Source organism: Elaeis guineensis, chromosome 10 (assembly GCF_000442705.2).
Source record: "Elaeis guineensis isolate ETL-2024a chromosome 10, EG11, whole genome shotgun sequence".
NCBI lineage: Eukaryota > Viridiplantae > Streptophyta > Magnoliopsida > Arecales > Arecaceae > Elaeis > Elaeis guineensis.
In genome coordinates, this window is record NC_026002.2 from 27,168,978 (window position 1) to 27,185,780 (window position 16,803).

The 16,803-nt window shown below is 36.6% G+C and overlaps 2 protein-coding genes across 9 annotated transcripts in view; one reads left to right on the plus strand and one right to left on the minus strand.

Moving 5' to 3' along the window:
• Positions 1-1,677, plus strand: part of LOC105052475 (uncharacterized) — a 34,924-nt gene extending 33,247 nt beyond the window's left edge. For all 7 annotated transcript variants that reach the window (XM_010933289.4, XM_019853482.2, XM_073244564.1 and 4 more), the window contains 3 exons: positions 646-1,167; positions 1,252-1,311; positions 1,418-1,677. In XM_010933289.4, the coding sequence (XP_010931591.1) occupies positions 646-1,167; positions 1,252-1,311; positions 1,418-1,498 (663 nt within the window). In that variant the 3' untranslated portion in view covers positions 1,499-1,677. The remainder of the gene's footprint in view (positions 1-645; positions 1,168-1,251; positions 1,312-1,417) is intronic.
• A 1,824-nt stretch (positions 1,678-3,501) lies between these two features.
• The window catches only part of LOC105052476 (anaphase-promoting complex subunit 7), a 40,541-nt gene continuing 27,239 nt past the window's right edge, over positions 3,502-16,803 (minus strand). The window contains exons 9-18 of one of the 2 annotated variants that reach the window (XM_010933295.4): positions 15,916-15,961; positions 12,068-12,141; positions 7,409-7,459; positions 7,103-7,303; positions 6,975-7,019; positions 6,740-6,833; positions 6,509-6,654; positions 5,595-5,824; positions 4,317-4,377; positions 3,502-4,133 (exon numbers count right to left, since the gene is read on the minus strand). In XM_010933295.4, the coding sequence (XP_010931597.1) occupies positions 4,047-4,133; positions 4,317-4,377; positions 5,595-5,824; positions 6,509-6,654; positions 6,740-6,833; positions 6,975-7,019; positions 7,103-7,303; positions 7,409-7,459; positions 12,068-12,141; positions 15,916-15,961 (1,035 nt within the window). In that variant the 3' untranslated portion in view covers positions 3,502-4,046. The remainder of the gene's footprint in view (positions 4,134-4,316; positions 4,378-5,594; positions 5,825-6,508; positions 6,655-6,739; positions 6,834-6,974; positions 7,020-7,102; positions 7,304-7,408; positions 7,460-12,067; positions 12,142-15,915; positions 15,962-16,803) is intronic. The other variant, XM_073244565.1, reaches the window with a different exon arrangement.

The following is a 16,803-nucleotide window of genomic DNA, read 5'->3' on the forward strand; positions in this document are numbered from 1 at the left end:
GATCATTTAGTAGTTCCCCACTCGATAAGATCGGGCTAGATTATCCTTTGGTTTAGCTTCGGACATCCCATTCAGAGTGAACAAATTGGTCGCATCTATCTGGAATGAAGTCAGCCATTTTTATAAAAAGCTAGCTAAAGTTTGCAGGTAATATAGCTGACTGATTTCCATTTGGAAAACTTCTGTAAGATAGTCATTATGTGAGTGCTGCGGCCTCCAAAATTGCCGTGTCAATGATAGTATATAAATAGTAGAAATTGATGCCAAAGGCTCCCTTATGAAGAATAACAAGTGCTGTCTGGAATTTGTTGAACTGTGCATTCTTATTCAAGTAGGCATATTTAGTTATAATCATTTCAATCTCCCACACACACTTCTAGAACATCCGTTTTTTGGAATATGTCACTTGTGTAGAGGATCTTCTTTTCTTAAAAAAATTCCTATGGATCCTTTGTTGCAAATGTTTGACTTGTGATTGGATGTGATTATGGTTTACTTTATACTACAAGAATTTATCTTTGTAGTTCTTCTTATGTGTTATTTTACCACAACTTCAAATCCTAGATGGAATATTTGGTTTGTTTAGTTGTCCTATAAATGCAAAAAGTTTTGAAGCATATGTATCTACTGTAAAATCATTTTCAGGCAATAGAGCAGAAAAGCAAGAAGCAAGAAACTGTAGTCCAGATGGATATTGCTGGAATTGTAGCGAGCATCGAAGAAAACCTATGTGACTCTGAAAGCTCAAACCTTTATCAGAAGCCAGGGAATAACAATCTTATGGCTGATAGCAATCATATTGCACCTCCAGAGACTGCTAGCAGTTCAGGGCTTCTTGTGCAGCCTTCTAATATATGCCAATTGTATGAAACCAAAATATACACTTTGACTAGAAAAAATGTGTTGCTAGAAGAGCAGTTGAGTGCTGCATTGGCAAGCCAGGAAGCTGCGGAGAAGAAGTTATCTTCTGCTATTAAGAGTGGGCAGGACATGGACAAAGAACTTGCCAATGCAATGAAAGAGGTGGAGCTGCTGAAAGAGAAGCTGGCAGGCATGGAGTTAGCCCAAGAAGAGGCAAATGGTCTCTCAAATATGGTCCATTCTGATAATGTGCGACTTGAGCATGATGTGGCATTCTTAAAAGCAGTTTTGGATGATACCCAAAAGGTGAGGTGCATTTTAATTTGACTCAGCATCGGTCATTTATGCCTTCCATGTTATGCTTGCTTGAGTGGCCTTTCTGTGATCTAGGAGCTGCATTCAACCCGGGGAGTTTTAGCAGGAGAAAGGGCAAGAGCATTCCAGCTCCAGGTAGAGCTGTTAATTTTCATCTAAACTGCCTGGAATGGAGAGATATATGTTTGTCAGGTGTTTTTCTGGCATGACCTTAATTTATAACATTCACATAAATTTGTAGGTGGAAGCCTTTCATCTGAAGCAAAGATTGCAGTCTATGGAGAACAGGGCACCAACACCAAGAAAACCTTTCCACACGTAGAATAGAATCTTTTTTCCCTTATCATCAGAATGTTAAACTCGTTTTTTCACTAATCTTTATAATAGACATTTTGTAGTTTTGGTGACCATAGAATTGTCTGTACAGAGTTACTGGTGAGCTACTTATGATGGTTTAACTGCATCATGAAAATTTAAAATAGCAACTTGTTTCCTTGTCAATTTTATGGGGGACTAGAATCTTATAAATCTTAATGACTAATGAAGATGATTCCATAATCATTTCATTGTGCCAGAGGTTTATAAATTACTTACTGTGTTCTTGTGTCTTTTTGAGTCAGCATGCTAATGGCAATTCTTTGCTCTGCTTTGTGTCACCACCCAATGTTTACCTTGTTAAAATGGATGAACTGACTAATCACAAGCAAGGTAGGAGCTGCCACATGATATCTGTTTGATCTACCCTCTTCTCAACACCATTGCAGCTCATTCTGGAATAGAGCTGTAAATGGTTGTCTTGGGTTGCATCTATGTTCCAGCCGTATCTAAACCTAATAAGAAAAATCTGAGTTTGGATCTAGGTTTAGATCCATCAATGTAAGTTATAAACTCAGGTCTAAAATTGATTAAAAGTCACGTTCATATTCTTTTGGGTTCGATTCAGAACATGATTTTTTCTTATGTTTCTTCATACTATTGAGTCTCCATTTACGTTCTACCAGTGTAGACTTGAAAATAATATTGCTATAACAAGTAGAACATTATGATTTTTGAAAAAAAAAAAGGCCAGTTTTATTCTTGAGGATAAAGAGATGAATAGACTATTATCACCAGAACCAAGGTTTGTCGAATTGGTACTCAACAGGTTCGAGCCATCAACTGGTTTGGCACACTCCAGGTTTGTACCATGCAGTTCTAAAGCATAGCAACACACGGAAAGCCAGAGGGAGGGGAAGGTGGGGGGAGAGAGAGAGAGAGGGGAAGAGAGATGCCGAGAGGGAGAGATGGTTCCTATTTACTTTCAAAAAAGGGGTTGTCCTTGTTTCATTTGGAAATAGGAGATTCCTAAACTTTTTATTGATTTTAAATTAAAATCAACATGCTAACTTCACTTGAGTCTGTACATGATATAGTTAAACCTTGATAAGTAACACTCTAGTAACACAAAGAAGTCCATGGTCGCTAAAACTACGAGCGTCTATCACAAAGAAGTATATACGATCAACAAAACTAAAGTGTCTTTCACAAAGACTAGCAAACCATTGCTGATTTTAATTTGACATCGACAAAATAATTAGGAATCCCCTATTTCGAAACGAAATACAGACAACCCCTTGTCTAGCCATGTCATTCTACTAGTTAAATCTTGACAAGTACCCTGAAAATTGAGAAGGTAACAAGCTGCTATTTGAAATTTACACGACACAATCAAACCTTGGTAAGTACCTTTTGTTTTGAAACAACACAGAAGCGCCCTCCCCCTTTTCCTCTACCTTTGTAGAAGTTTGAATATACGGTAGGGCTTATATTTCAAACCAATGGAATGAACCATGACGGTAACTCACTGCCTTGATTCATACCTCTTGAACAGACTAGTTGAGTAGACCTTGACAAAAACATTTGTAGTTATTTCCTTACAGAAGTGGTGTCCAAGTTATTTCATTAACTGTTATTTAAATTCCTTCAGCAAGAGGTTCATAAAAACAGATAAACTGGTAGAAAGCTAAGAGAAGCTTAAAGAAGAAAATAGCTAGAAAAGAAATCACAAGAAAAATCTGCATGATCTCTATAGAGCTTGTGCAAATCAGATGCCATAGAATCTTGGAAAATTGATTCCTTCAAGAGCATCCAGTGGGCTGAACATGCCTTACAAGGCTGACGTCACCAGACAGATCCGGATATGCATCAACACATGGCACTAAAATCCATCAGACCAACAACACCATCACTTGGACATCAAGGATCCAGCATGTAAACTTTCAGGATTGCTCTCATCCTGTTTACACACTTTAAAAACCAATTCTCCAACTACATCCAAATTATATATATTATAAATGCAGAAGTGGTTGGTCTCCTAACCTTTTTGATAACATTTTGATCCATGTGCCTGTATATCATGAACCAAAAAGGCAAAAATTGCTTTCAAATACATGCATAACTACAAAATATTGAAAACTTACAGTCAATTCCTCCGCAGACATTTTCATATCTACAAAGGATGACGGTACTCCTAAGGAGAGTAATGGTGAATTTATGTGATCACTTGCCGTCATGCAAATCAAAATAATTGGTGTAGCCCTAAGTAGGTACTCCCTGTTTCTTATAGTAACTTAAAACATGCTCCAACAGAACATGCTCCAACAGTCATTTTCATTAGAAAAAACAACTGACACTGCTGCGAGCGGCCATCCCATGAAAGCCTTGGTAGAAAGACAATTGGAAGCAGAGAAATGCATAATAATGAAATTCTTTTTTTATATCACTCATCTCCTACTTCTCATTTGTTGGGTTGCCCTGTCTTGTTAGGTGTTGTAGATTGAGCTACTGATATTGCCTGCACAAAGTACCCAAGTCTTTTTAATCTTCGCAGACTATAGGAGCTCAGTCTCTTCGTGATCACCTTCAGCATCCTCAGCTTCATTTTCTTCTTCATCTTCAGGTGCATCTGGATCCATTCCCTGCACAAGCACATAGGCATTTGTATGAATAAGCTTTCGCCCATGATATACTAACCATTTGCAACATTCAGTGCTCTACATGAATGCTGGGTTCAAGAGTAAACATTGCAATAAAAAATTAAAACGCATTCTGGATGGAAAAGCTTCTCGGCACAATGCAGCCAATATGGATGAAAAACAAACCTTCATCTGCTTCTCTAAGCGATCCAACCCTTTCTTTGCAGCTTCATTTTGAGGGTTTATCCTGCAATGCAGAAGACACATAATAAATTTACCTTCCTCTGGGATAATAAGCTGTCAACAAAATCTTGAGAGCATTAACCATCCATGGCATTATGTTGATACTCAGTAACTTATAATCGGCCAAGGATAAAGTAAGCTATCAATTATGTGATGGGACTATATAAAAGCATTTGGTCTGCAATTAGAATGCGAAGGAAAGTACGGCAATAATTTTCAAAATTGGAAACAGCTAGTTTTAGGCTTTCTGATTTTATGGTAGAAATTGATCAATGGAGTTGTGATGTCAGTTTTTCCTCTCTAGAAGGTAATTTTGAACATTTTTAGTTTTTTGATACATAGCATTTTTAGTTAAAGGGATAAGTAGTTATGTACCCTTCAAAAAGTGCTCATTTACCCCTCAAAAAGTGAAAATTACATATACAATCATGAACCTGCACAAATATATACATGGACTAGATTACACACCAAACATTAATTTTTTAGCAAAAGATTTAATGACTCAAAATGAATGATACGACATCTAAATTGAAGATCCAAACTATTCTCCAAACTATTGATCATGATACACACCACTAAAAATGCCTAGTAACCAAAATCATAAGTTCTAGTGATGTCCAGTCTATGAGTCAAGTGGGCGCAAAAATTGATGGGTTGACATGATGTGATATTTTGCTACTATCCAAGCATCAGAACCTATTGATTTCTAAAAGTTTGATACTTGCATATATGCTCTTCCAATGGTACAAATATCCTTGCATTCAACAATATAAAATAAGGTTTAATATTAACCTTTTATCTTGCCATTTTATCCCTTCAAGGATTTTTGTACATATACTCTTCACAGAGGCTTAAATACTTAATTCACACAAGAAAAGGTGAAAAATACATACAAGTCATATTAACAATTTTTTTTAAAAAAAAAACTGTAAAAAATTTCAAAAGTTCATATATGATAGAGGACAAAATAGTCAATAGACAAGCTCACTTTTAGCCAAACTAACATCAGAATCATAGAAATGAAACCAGAATGATGAAAGGGTATACATGCAAACTTTAGAGTTTTGGAGTGGCATATGTGCATTTATCTACCTTTTAAGTGTAAATATACAAACTTTGCTCTTGCATGGCAAATTGGTCAGAAGATTGACAATTAAAGGACACCCTGCGAGAGCTGTTCTTCTATATGATTGTTAAGAAAAAATTCCAATGTATCAGTACCTCAATGCAGCTTGGTAATGTGAAAGAGCATCTGAGAGCATATTTGATGCTGCAAATACTTGAGCCAGCTTGATGTGGAGAGAGTCATCTGCCCAGTCTTTAAGATATCTCTCAAGTAGTGATACAGCATCTTTATTTCGTCCCTCAACAACATGTAACTCTGCCAATGCTAGAGCAGCTCCAAGAAAACCAGATTCCAAACGGAGTGCAGATTCATAGAATTTTCTTGCCTATGCAAAAATGACAACTTAGTGAAAACAGAGTATAAGTCCAACATGCAGATTAAACATTTGCAACATTAGTTGGGATAAACAAATGAAAAGAGAGGATAGAGAGATGAACAACAATGGCGCCAACAAAAAGTTCATGCACATGTGCACACACAACGGGTCACAGAGCCAGCCCCAAACCAACAGAAAGAAGCCCTTTTCTTTAGATTTGGAACTCTTGCATAAACAACTTTATATTCAACAACTTTTTTATGGCGAGTTATTTTGTATAGTCTCATAGAGTCAAATGTATCTTTATAGGGTTTGATAATTTTACTTTTATTATATTTTCAGCAAGTCTGCATCTCCAGAAACTACAGCTAAATGAATCCTTATACACTACATTTTTCCTGAGTGAAATTCAGTCTTGTTTTTAAGTAAACTGAGAGGAATTATAATGCATTATTTGGGATTTGGTAATCCACCAAAGATTCATTTGCATAATCTGAATATAGCAATTGAAAGAATGCATCAAAAAAAATGCCATATCAATGGTATATCTAACAAAACAGATGAATTTTAGATTAATCAATCATAGGAAACATAGATGAGATACTAAAATCATAAAATAAATTATTTTTCTCGAAGCAACAAGTGTATCTAATCTTGGCATATCAAAATACTGCTCGTCTATTAAAAGCTGACCTTCTCTCTCCCACCAGAACTACTGGCATGTACATCTCCAACTAACTTGAGAGCTTTTGCAGACTGAGGCATAACCTTCATTGCCTCGCGGGCAGTAAATAATGCCTCTTTGGACTTTGAAAGTGCTAGATAAGAACGAACTAGACCTGCAACAACCATTAAAAGACAATTACCAACAATTGATCAAAAATGGGATATAAGGTGAAGATGATATGACCACTAAAATAACACCTTGGTATGAGCGAAGATCAGGCCTTAATTCTTGAGCTGCCCTGAAGGCTGTTGCAGCTACATCTGGCCGGTTTAATGATAGATAGAGGTTTCCCTAAGAAAGTTTGACAAGTCTGGGCAAATCATGAACCCCAAACAATATAAAAAGATAGTTGCATATGAAAGGACTCCAATTCTGCCAAAAACTACTGTCAGAATCAACCAACTGGAGGTATGTACAGAATCATGCCATTACCTTCATAATGTAGCCTGATATGTTTCTATCATCAGTTCTAAGGCTCTGCTTCAGAACAAATATTAAGCCAATGAGGCATCAGATCAAATAGAAAATAGCAGGACAGCTGTAATATGCCAAGCCCATACCTTCTCAGCATATGATAAAGCTCGCCGCTCATCTTTCCTTTCCCATAATGCTGATAAAGCAACAAAAACTTCTGCTCTTGCAGAGTCAATGTTGAGAAGATCATGCACCAACTTGTTTAGCTTGGCTTGGTCAGATTTTGATTTTAGAAGCATCGCATACTCATCCATGTATGTCATAACATAGGGATCAACCGAACGAACCTGTGAAACTAAAAAAGTCATGTTAATGTCTATGCATGTGCATATATGTCTGAAAAGAAAAAGATTTCACTTTTTCCTACATGTCTATGTTAGCTTTTGGCATACCTTCTCAAAATTCATGATTGCTTCATCATTTCTTCCAATAACGGCTTCAACCTTAATATATAACCAAGTCAATACATATAATACTAGGAGATCTTTCAATCAATGAAATCCATTAAAAAAGGATAATTAATGTGAACTTCCCCCAAGTAGATAATGTAAACAGTTCTAACAATATAAAATCATTAATATTTTTAAAGGAACATCTGATGAAATCTATAAGCTTAATATTCGGAAAGAAATATAAACTAAACGTAGTAGATAAGATGATGGTTTGTTGCTTTGGGATCTGAAACTAGCTTTTGAGTAAACAAGGATGTGCTCTAATGTTCTGGTCCACAAGGATAAAATAAGAACTATCCAAGATGTACTTATTTGCATGATTACCAATAATGGATGGAGGGAGGGATCAAAAACATAATCCATCCTGGTGGTCGCGCATCGGACCGGAGGGAGACAGGGTTCTGGGATGTGTCCAGGACCCCAGATCTCTCCAAATTAGGTTGTCTGATCTGTACCAACACCTGGGATGGCCTGGCATCCTGGGACAACTTTTTAGTTTATATTTTTTTCCTACTCATTCTTGTTAATGGTCAGTTCACACTATCCCACTACTGTACCAACCTGGCTCCAAGCAGGTTTAAATCCTTAAATGGAGGCAATTAGGTAGCATGGAAAAGGACATAACAAACTTAGCTCCAATAGGATATGTATAACCCAAAGTGCAAGTGTGTTATGCATGGGTTGTAGTAAAACGTTTTGTTTTAACTATACAGGCGACATGAGTTCAAGAATCTGAACAAAAATGAAGTGCACAAGGCATGATATTTATTGTACATTTCTTTAAAGGGGGAAAAGAAACAACTATAAAAGGTAAAAAAAGGTACAAGCTAATTATACTCTTGAAGAGTGTTTGGGTACTTAATGTCCTTGATATTTGTTGATTATGATAATGCTTAGAGGGTATTTAGTAAAGAGGGACAGGCATCATGATAGTCCCATAAATGGTATTCTTGGAATTGTATAATGTTATCAAGATCTTTGAAAGAGTAAATGGGAAAATTTTGTTCAAGCAGAACTTTTTTCCCATTCATCTTTGTAGAGCTTGGTACGCACTTTATCCAGGATCTCAAGCATCACATTTCACGTAGGTAACCACTTTTCAAGATGTCACAAATATACCCATTTATTCTACAGTATAGCCTTAGGCTATCAGCACAGGATGAAGATCTTCCTGTAGAAACTTCCATGTGGGCCTTCCATTTTCCTTGTTTTGTTAGACATACAGAAGTACAGCAAAGTTCCACTGGAAACTTCTAAAATTTTTCAGCTGTCTCAGAAAATTTTCAGCAAACATCCAGTAGTATTGAAGCAAAACTTCAGAATGGATTTTTTGCAGCAGTTTTTAACGTCTTTAGATAACTTACAGCTGCTGGATCTTAAATATTGGATGACTGATAGTTGTTCCATGCTGTGACTTCCTGTTCACTGATACTATTTTACTACAGTAGCCATGAATCAAATGATTTAGGATAAGAATTCAGAAAATATAACACCTATGTCTCAACTAATACTCAAGACCAAATAATGCATGAGTAATCTAAATAAAGCTTCATCCATTGTTCTGCTGGAAAGTGGAGTTGCATTTCCATGTTTGTTGTTGTGACAACTCAAGGTTATAATAACAGCTTTAAATATGGGAAAACCTTCACATAACCATAACCACAACCATCTAGCCTTTTCCCAACTGTTTGGGGTCGGTCTCATAGATCCTTATTTGCCAAGTATTCCCTTTTATGGCTATGTTTGATGTTATTCCAAGTTTTTTCATATCCTTCAGCACAACCTCCATCCATATTACTATAGAGTTTCCCCTTTTTTTCTTAGCACCTGCAACACAAATCAAAATACCTCTCCTTGTTGGAGCTTTCTCATATCTTTACTGTACATGTCCGAACCATCTCAATCAATTTTCCATCGCTTCATCCTTGATTTATACAACTCTTGCAACTCCTCCGGTATATTCATATCTTATTTTATCCTTTATAATTTTACTACAATTCCTTCTTAATATTCTAAATTTCTGCTACACTCAACTTTTTTCACGTTTTTTCTTTATTACCCAACACTCTAAGCCATACAATATGATAGGCCTTATTGTTCTGTAAAAATTTCCATCAAGTCTCCAAAGTATATGCCTGTTACATAATATTCCAGATGCACCTCTCCTCTTCGTCCAACCAGCCCCAATTCTATTATACATATGTTCATCTATCTCCCCACTATGTTGTAGAATAGATCCTAAATAAAAAAATAGGTTATTATGATATTCCTTGACATTAATTTTAATTGGTACTACATCTTCGTTTCCATTCCCATTGAATTCACATTCCATATACTCTGTCTTTGTTCTACATATATCTTCATTCCATGTGTTTTTTTGAAAATACAAATAGATTCTATGGTTAGCAATAGAGAATGAAATGTAAATGCCTTTGAGAGGGTTTAAAAGCCAAAAGTAAACTCGCAGTCTTTCAGAAATTTGATAAAGCAAAAATCCTTGGAACCATGAAACAAGAAAAAAATAACATGTGGAGAGACTAGGAGGAAGAACAAAAGTATGGCAAGATGAAAAAGAATCCTTAAGCAGAGTTATATAACTGGCTGTGAACTTGAGATCAACCCACTTAGAGATTGTTCTGAAATTCTTAGCTTGTGCTGGCTGGCAGAAGAATGCAAGGAGTCAACTCGGTATGCATATACATCCATGTGAATAATGAGAGATAAAGAGGAGAAGATTGAACTAACCATTTCATTTCTTCAATGAAGAATGCAAGCCAAAATTGAAAACACCAAAATATAATTATTTTGTATCCAACTTTTTCTACCAATGTATAATGTTTCCTAACACAACATTACTATGACAACATGTCCAACGAGGTGGCATGTCTCAAGATAATTGTTCCCAATCGATGCTACCAAAGGTCAAGTTGACTATTAAATTAGACCTTGTCAAATACTTTTGTGCACCACCTCCACCCAAGTAATCTTAAGCCTACCCTTCTCCTGGCCCCTTTCGCACATACATGTATCACTCTTCTCATAGGTGTCTCCTTTGATCCTTGTACATGCACAAACCATCTTAGCTTGTACAGTTAGAATTTTAACATCTATTTATGCTCGTTTAAAAAGTCGTTATTTGACCTGATCCTTTCTAATTTTACCATATGGAACCTTAGATGACATCATTTGTGGTGATGGATTTAGTGATTGAGCAATTGGAAGGAACATTGAAGTCTAAGATGCGAAGATAGATCATATGTATGATGATGCAAGCAAACACGTAGATGATACTATTTAAGTTATTAATTTGTCAAGGAGTAAGGCATTGATCCATGACCTACTGAGAAGAGACTGATACCTTGTCAATGGGGAGAAATTAGAGTGAGAGAATGTAATGACCTACAATTATGACATAATCCAATTACATAACATAAGACCACAATATATGAAGAATATGCTAAATGGATAAAATGTGTTCATCTGACATGAAAACACAACCACATTCATACCTCCAATATAATATTCTCTGGTTATACAATTTTGCTTTTTAATTATCAAGGAGTTATTTGGATCAACTAATACAAACTATTTGTTTAAGCCATGATACATGGCATATAATCACTGTACTTTTACGAAGGTCATTCCAATTACAAAATGATGATTATATCTAGGTTTTGTTCCTAGAATCTAACAGGGCATTCTGGTTTCAAGGAGTGAAACAAATGATGCTTGAATTCTTAGATACAAAGAAGGGCACTAATCGCTGCCATTAGCGTGCTCTTACCCAAAAAATTGCTGCCATAGCCCAATCAGCATCAAAACCGATGTAAGTGGGTCCGGTTGTGCAGCCATCCAATAACTAATACATTTATCTTCCCATAATCACCTAGTAGGCCTAGATACTTGTCCTAAATTTTAGCCTTTTTCCTAGGTTCAATTGCCTCCTTTCATCAAACACTCCATCTTATCCTGTGTCTTCTGCTCATGCAGATCTCTACCTTCTGTCTTAAGTTGTACTGGTTCCTATGACCACACAAATTTGAGATCCTGGATACACATCATAAGATTGAACTTCAGCATGAGGAGGCTATGGGCTACCGAACCACTAGGCTAAATCCCATTTTGTAAGAAGACAGGAATGATTGCATCACAGCACAAAGGAACATCAAAATGTAAAAGGCTTGGCTTTGCATATCAATAATAATATATTTAATGACAAGATGAGTTGAGATACTTTAAATATCAGCAATATAGTACTTCATTTCAAGGATTCAAGTCCCAATGGGACGTCCCCCGGGACACCAGGATGGGGAACTATTCCATGTCCGGACAGGGCAGTCCCGCTAGCATCCTAGCATCTCGATCAGGACATCTTAGGACATCTTCTATCACAAGTGTCGGGACAGGGTGGGATGGCGATGCTTCCCGTTACATGAGAAAATCGGGGCAGCCCCATCCTATGGGATCTAAACCCTTGCTTCATTTAACATCAGTTCTAAATGCAAAGTTGATTACATAACGGCATCAGCTATACATATCAAGGCAAGGAATAAAGAACATGTTGACTAAAAAGAACAAATTGTTAGCTTATTTTCTGACCTTTGCAATTTCCAACATGATGTGCACATTATTAGGAAACCGTTGCAATAGTTCAGAAAAAAGGTCAAGGCCGCCTACAAAACCAAAACTAAGAGTATGTCAAAACATGTAAGAGTTAAGAACTTAAAAAACACTATGCTGTCAAAATGGTTTCCAAAAGAAGATTTAAGAAAAAAAATTGACTACAAAAGATTTAATAAATAAATATAGCACATATTTTTAACATGCTTTATAAAAATCGATCAGTTATTAAACATTAAAGAAACAACATATATAAACTTTTGACGATCCAAAGTCATTTAACATAAAATATACATATAGATACATACATACATACATTTGGTATCAAAGCCAAGTTGTACCGGAAGGGAGAGAAAGAGCGATAGATAGCTGCTGGTAGTGCACTTTGTGGCATGGCTCCTTTTATACCCGTGTTTAGCCGAGAAGGCGTTTGAAGGGTTTCGTTGAGCCATTAGGGACCTTTGGGATTGAACAGAATAGTGACCATGGCTAATATCACTTGGTGCTAAAAGCACGGCAAAGATGAGGAAAATGAGAAACCTACTTTCATTAGGGCCGTGTCGTTAAAAAACTCGTCTTCTATATAATTTGAACAACTAGAGAGTAGTGTGGAGAACTGAAAAATTCCTAAAATACAAGAAAAGGACCAACACATCCTCAAACGTAGCATATGCCACCTATGAACCCTCAAGTTCTAACCTAGAGCTGAATGTAATAGAATTAGCAGAATTCTAGATTGATAAAGAACTATTGAGAAGAGACTTTAACTCTATAGCAAACAGAGAAAAAAAAGCAAGTTCCTTAGTACCTATGATAAAGAAAAACGAAACGTTACCAGAAAAATCTGATACAGTCAAATGAAGGCTGAAGAGAGAAACATCCTCTCCTTTGACTGGTTTGAGAAACACTACACTAACAGTCTTGAGGATCTGAGACCAGAACTTCAGGTGGCCATGATCAAGATCATTTCCAAATCATGGAAAACGGTCATAGGTCTAGAGGTCGAATCAATGCATCCACCCTTAAAAGCTATCCAAGTAGAGGGACGAATACGCACCAATCCTCTGAAAGTATTCAATAAAAGACTTAATGAAATCCCTAAGATAGAACACTTAGAGTAGACTACGGTGCAAAACTTTATGAATCTTGCTCTCAGGTCAATAGGCAAACAAACAGAATGGATTGAAAATATCCTTCTGGAGAAAAAGGAAGAAGCCAATAAGGTTATCCATAGGTTCCCCGAAAGCCCAAAGATCAAAAAGATCAAATTGCTGCCAAACAATAGCGAGAATGCTTCTTCTTCCCCTAAAAACATCCCCCCAATGTTTAATTTGCATGAGTTGGCTTCAGAGGTCAAACTAGGACCATCCTTCTCAAAAGAATTTATAAATCAGATTAAACGTATATGTCAAGAGATGGAGCTTATTCAATGAACAACCCATTCTTCAAGGATATACGCTAGAAAGGGCTTTATGCGGAGCCCATAATCTGTCTGATAAATTTGTTAGCAGATCCATCTGCATGCATTGAGGAATGTACACTAGAAGCCATCAAAAGGGCTCCACAACCCTTCAACCAAATATATGGAAAGAAATATTTCGGAGAAAATCATGGACAACCTAGGCCATCTGCTCCAAGGACATCAGCTTCTAGACTTAATGGATAAAGATGCTTACATAGATATAACAGCAGCACACTATTTCTTGTATGTTACAGCACTTCCTAGAATATGCTCGCACACTAATATACTAGTCACGCTAATTTGTACAATAGATTTAAGGCAAATGTCCTATGGAAGAGAGTTGAGCAGTGCGAAGAGAATGATTAGGGTGATGAGAAGATGGAGTGTGGAAGAGTGTTTAGAAGATAGTCGAGAGGAGAGAATAGAGTGGATGCCTATCAGCCAATCTTTGCTAATGAGCGGATGGAGGAAGATGGTGGAAGAAAGGGTTTAAGAAAGTGGAGAGAGAGATAGACCGATACATGGATGGATGGATCGATTGATCGAATTAGATAGATAGATCGATTGATAGATCGATAGATGGATGGATGGATAGGTAGATCGATTGATAGATCGATGGATGGATGGATGGGTCAATGCATCAATTGACCAACCGATGGATCGATGGATGGATTGACCAGAGTGACAGCTAGATCATCCTCTATGGCAGATGAAAGCATTATCTCTGAGTGAATTGCAACTTTGTTTCCTTTCCTCCATATGTGGTAGTTATTGTATGTTCTAAAAATGCCAAGCATTTCCATATTTTTGTTTGGTAGATGCTAACATCCCAAGCATGTTCCCAATGTTTATTAGTTCAATTACCATGGCAAGTTACATAGCTGAAAAACAGAAGTAATGTTAGTGTGTTAGTATACACCATTACTTGCCTTTGGCATGTGTGATGCATACAAGAAAAGGCAAATAATGGCTATGGTCCCCCATTTGATCACTTTTAGTTTAATATGTTTGTTTAACTCAATAAGTACATTTCCACTTTTGGCTAACATATTTCTCTTTTTTTTCATCCCTCAAGGAGGAAGTAAGACCAAAACAACAAGGGGAGTATTATTAAAGATAGAAAGCGGAGATCGAGTCAGTTTACAGGCTGAGTTTAACTTATAATATGGGAGACTGGAGAAGCAGGCACCAGATAGAGTCCAGATCTTCTGTGGTCACAGCCATGCAGCTTTCGCTGTGCTGGTGAAGTGACCAGCACACACAAAGTGGGGGTATGGGCAAGACATGGTGACCTGCATAGTGCCTTGCATGATCTTGTCTACACCATTTAACCCCCACATTGCAGGCCAATCATCAACAGGCACATGGGGAAAACACATGATTGTGGTCATAGAGGAACTATACTAAATGGCTAATGGCCATGTGCCTACAGCTCATGACTCTTCTGGAATTTGTTTGGAAAAAAAAAAATTACAAACACCCACACAAGCTAGACAACGCCATATAAAGCCTTTCTACATAGTTCCTCACATGATCATCTACATCATTTTAGCCCCTAAATTGGCCAATCATCAACCAGGCACAAGGGAAAGCCACATGGTCGTGGTCATAGAGGAACAATACCAATCAGGCTGATGCCCATTTGCCTGCTGCTCATGACTCCTCTCGATTTTACTGAAAAAATAAAAATACAAACACCACTAATGCAAGCTACACAATACCATGTGCAGGCTTTCTAATAATACAGAAAATATTGATGTGAGTTTTCTAAGTGTACATCTTTCTGATAACTACACTTTTCTTACCTTTTGTGCTATCTCATTGTATTTCCACATTTTCCTTTTTCACTATGCTTTCTTTTTCACTTGCTATAGTGCACCAAAATTGTTTATATTACCAGCCTATGCTTTAGCTGGTTCACAACATGAATTTCTTTGCAAGCTTCAATTTTCTTATTTTTTAACCTGTTTTTATATCTTCTCTCACTCTCTTACTAGGGTTTCTTGATTTATCATTTTTTTAACAATTTTCTTGTATCCTTCCCCTTTTTTGTGTTTACAGTTTATTTCCATTTTCTTTTACTTTCCTGACCTAAATTTTTTCATCATTTTCCATCTTTTGTACATCACATGAGACTCCCATTAATTATCTTTCCCACTTTATATCAAAAATATAAATCCTAGGTATTCTCACAAATAACACCAAAATTAAACTGTGGTTGTAACAAATCTCGAAGTCAAGCAAAACATGAATTATATGACTGAAATGTAAAAAAAAAAAAAAACTTAGTTTTGCAATATTACATCATTGTAAACCGATTCTGCATCCAAAAAAATTATCTTCTATGATAACCATTATAGTGTACCTTTATAATCATTTGAAGCAATGCAACATTGAGCCTCAACATACAGCTGCAAAGACATATTAAGTGAGAACAAAGGAACAAGTACTACAAGCAATATGAGGTGTATACGCTAGTTGGAGATGAAGGCACAAGAAATTAGATACACTAAAGTGCCTAGAGACTTGGCTAGTGTTTGTGCTAATTCTTAATAATAACAGTATGTCCTAATAGGGATAAACTAGGACTATGTTTGGGATAAAAGAAAGCACCTTCCTACAGAAACAAGAAAAAGGAAGTGGGAGTGCATAATATACAAAGTGTATGTTAAGTATTCCAAATTTACTCAGGATCTAGTATATATATCATCATGAAATTTGAAGTATGGATTTCAAAATTTGAAAATGTAGTCTAATTACAATTAAACTAATACTAACTCAATTGTATGTAGTAGCAATAAAAGACGTGAGACTGAAGAAGGGCGCAAGAGCATGCAAAAATGATTCTAGTTGAGGATTAAGGCATCAAATGCTGCACTGATGCTGGTCATGACCTGGTACAATGTGGTGCCATATGCTTCACTGATCCATGTTGTGCCAAGCTAGTCACACGATAGGATTTTAACAACAATTTGGAGTTCTCATTGAAGCCAATATGTGCTAGTTTGTGCCAAACGATGTGCACCAGTACAGACCAATGCAGACTAGCATAGAGCATACCATATAGGGGCACGTACCCCTGTATCATGCTTGTGCCTTGTAGACATCGTCTGTGCCAAATGGCATAGACGAGTAGGATGTGTAACTTAAACCATGCTAGATGGTGATTTGAAATAAAGTAAGCATCCAAAGCCGCACAAAATTTTAGCTACTAGGTGTTTTGACAAAGTTGATGTAGATTTTTAGGCATATT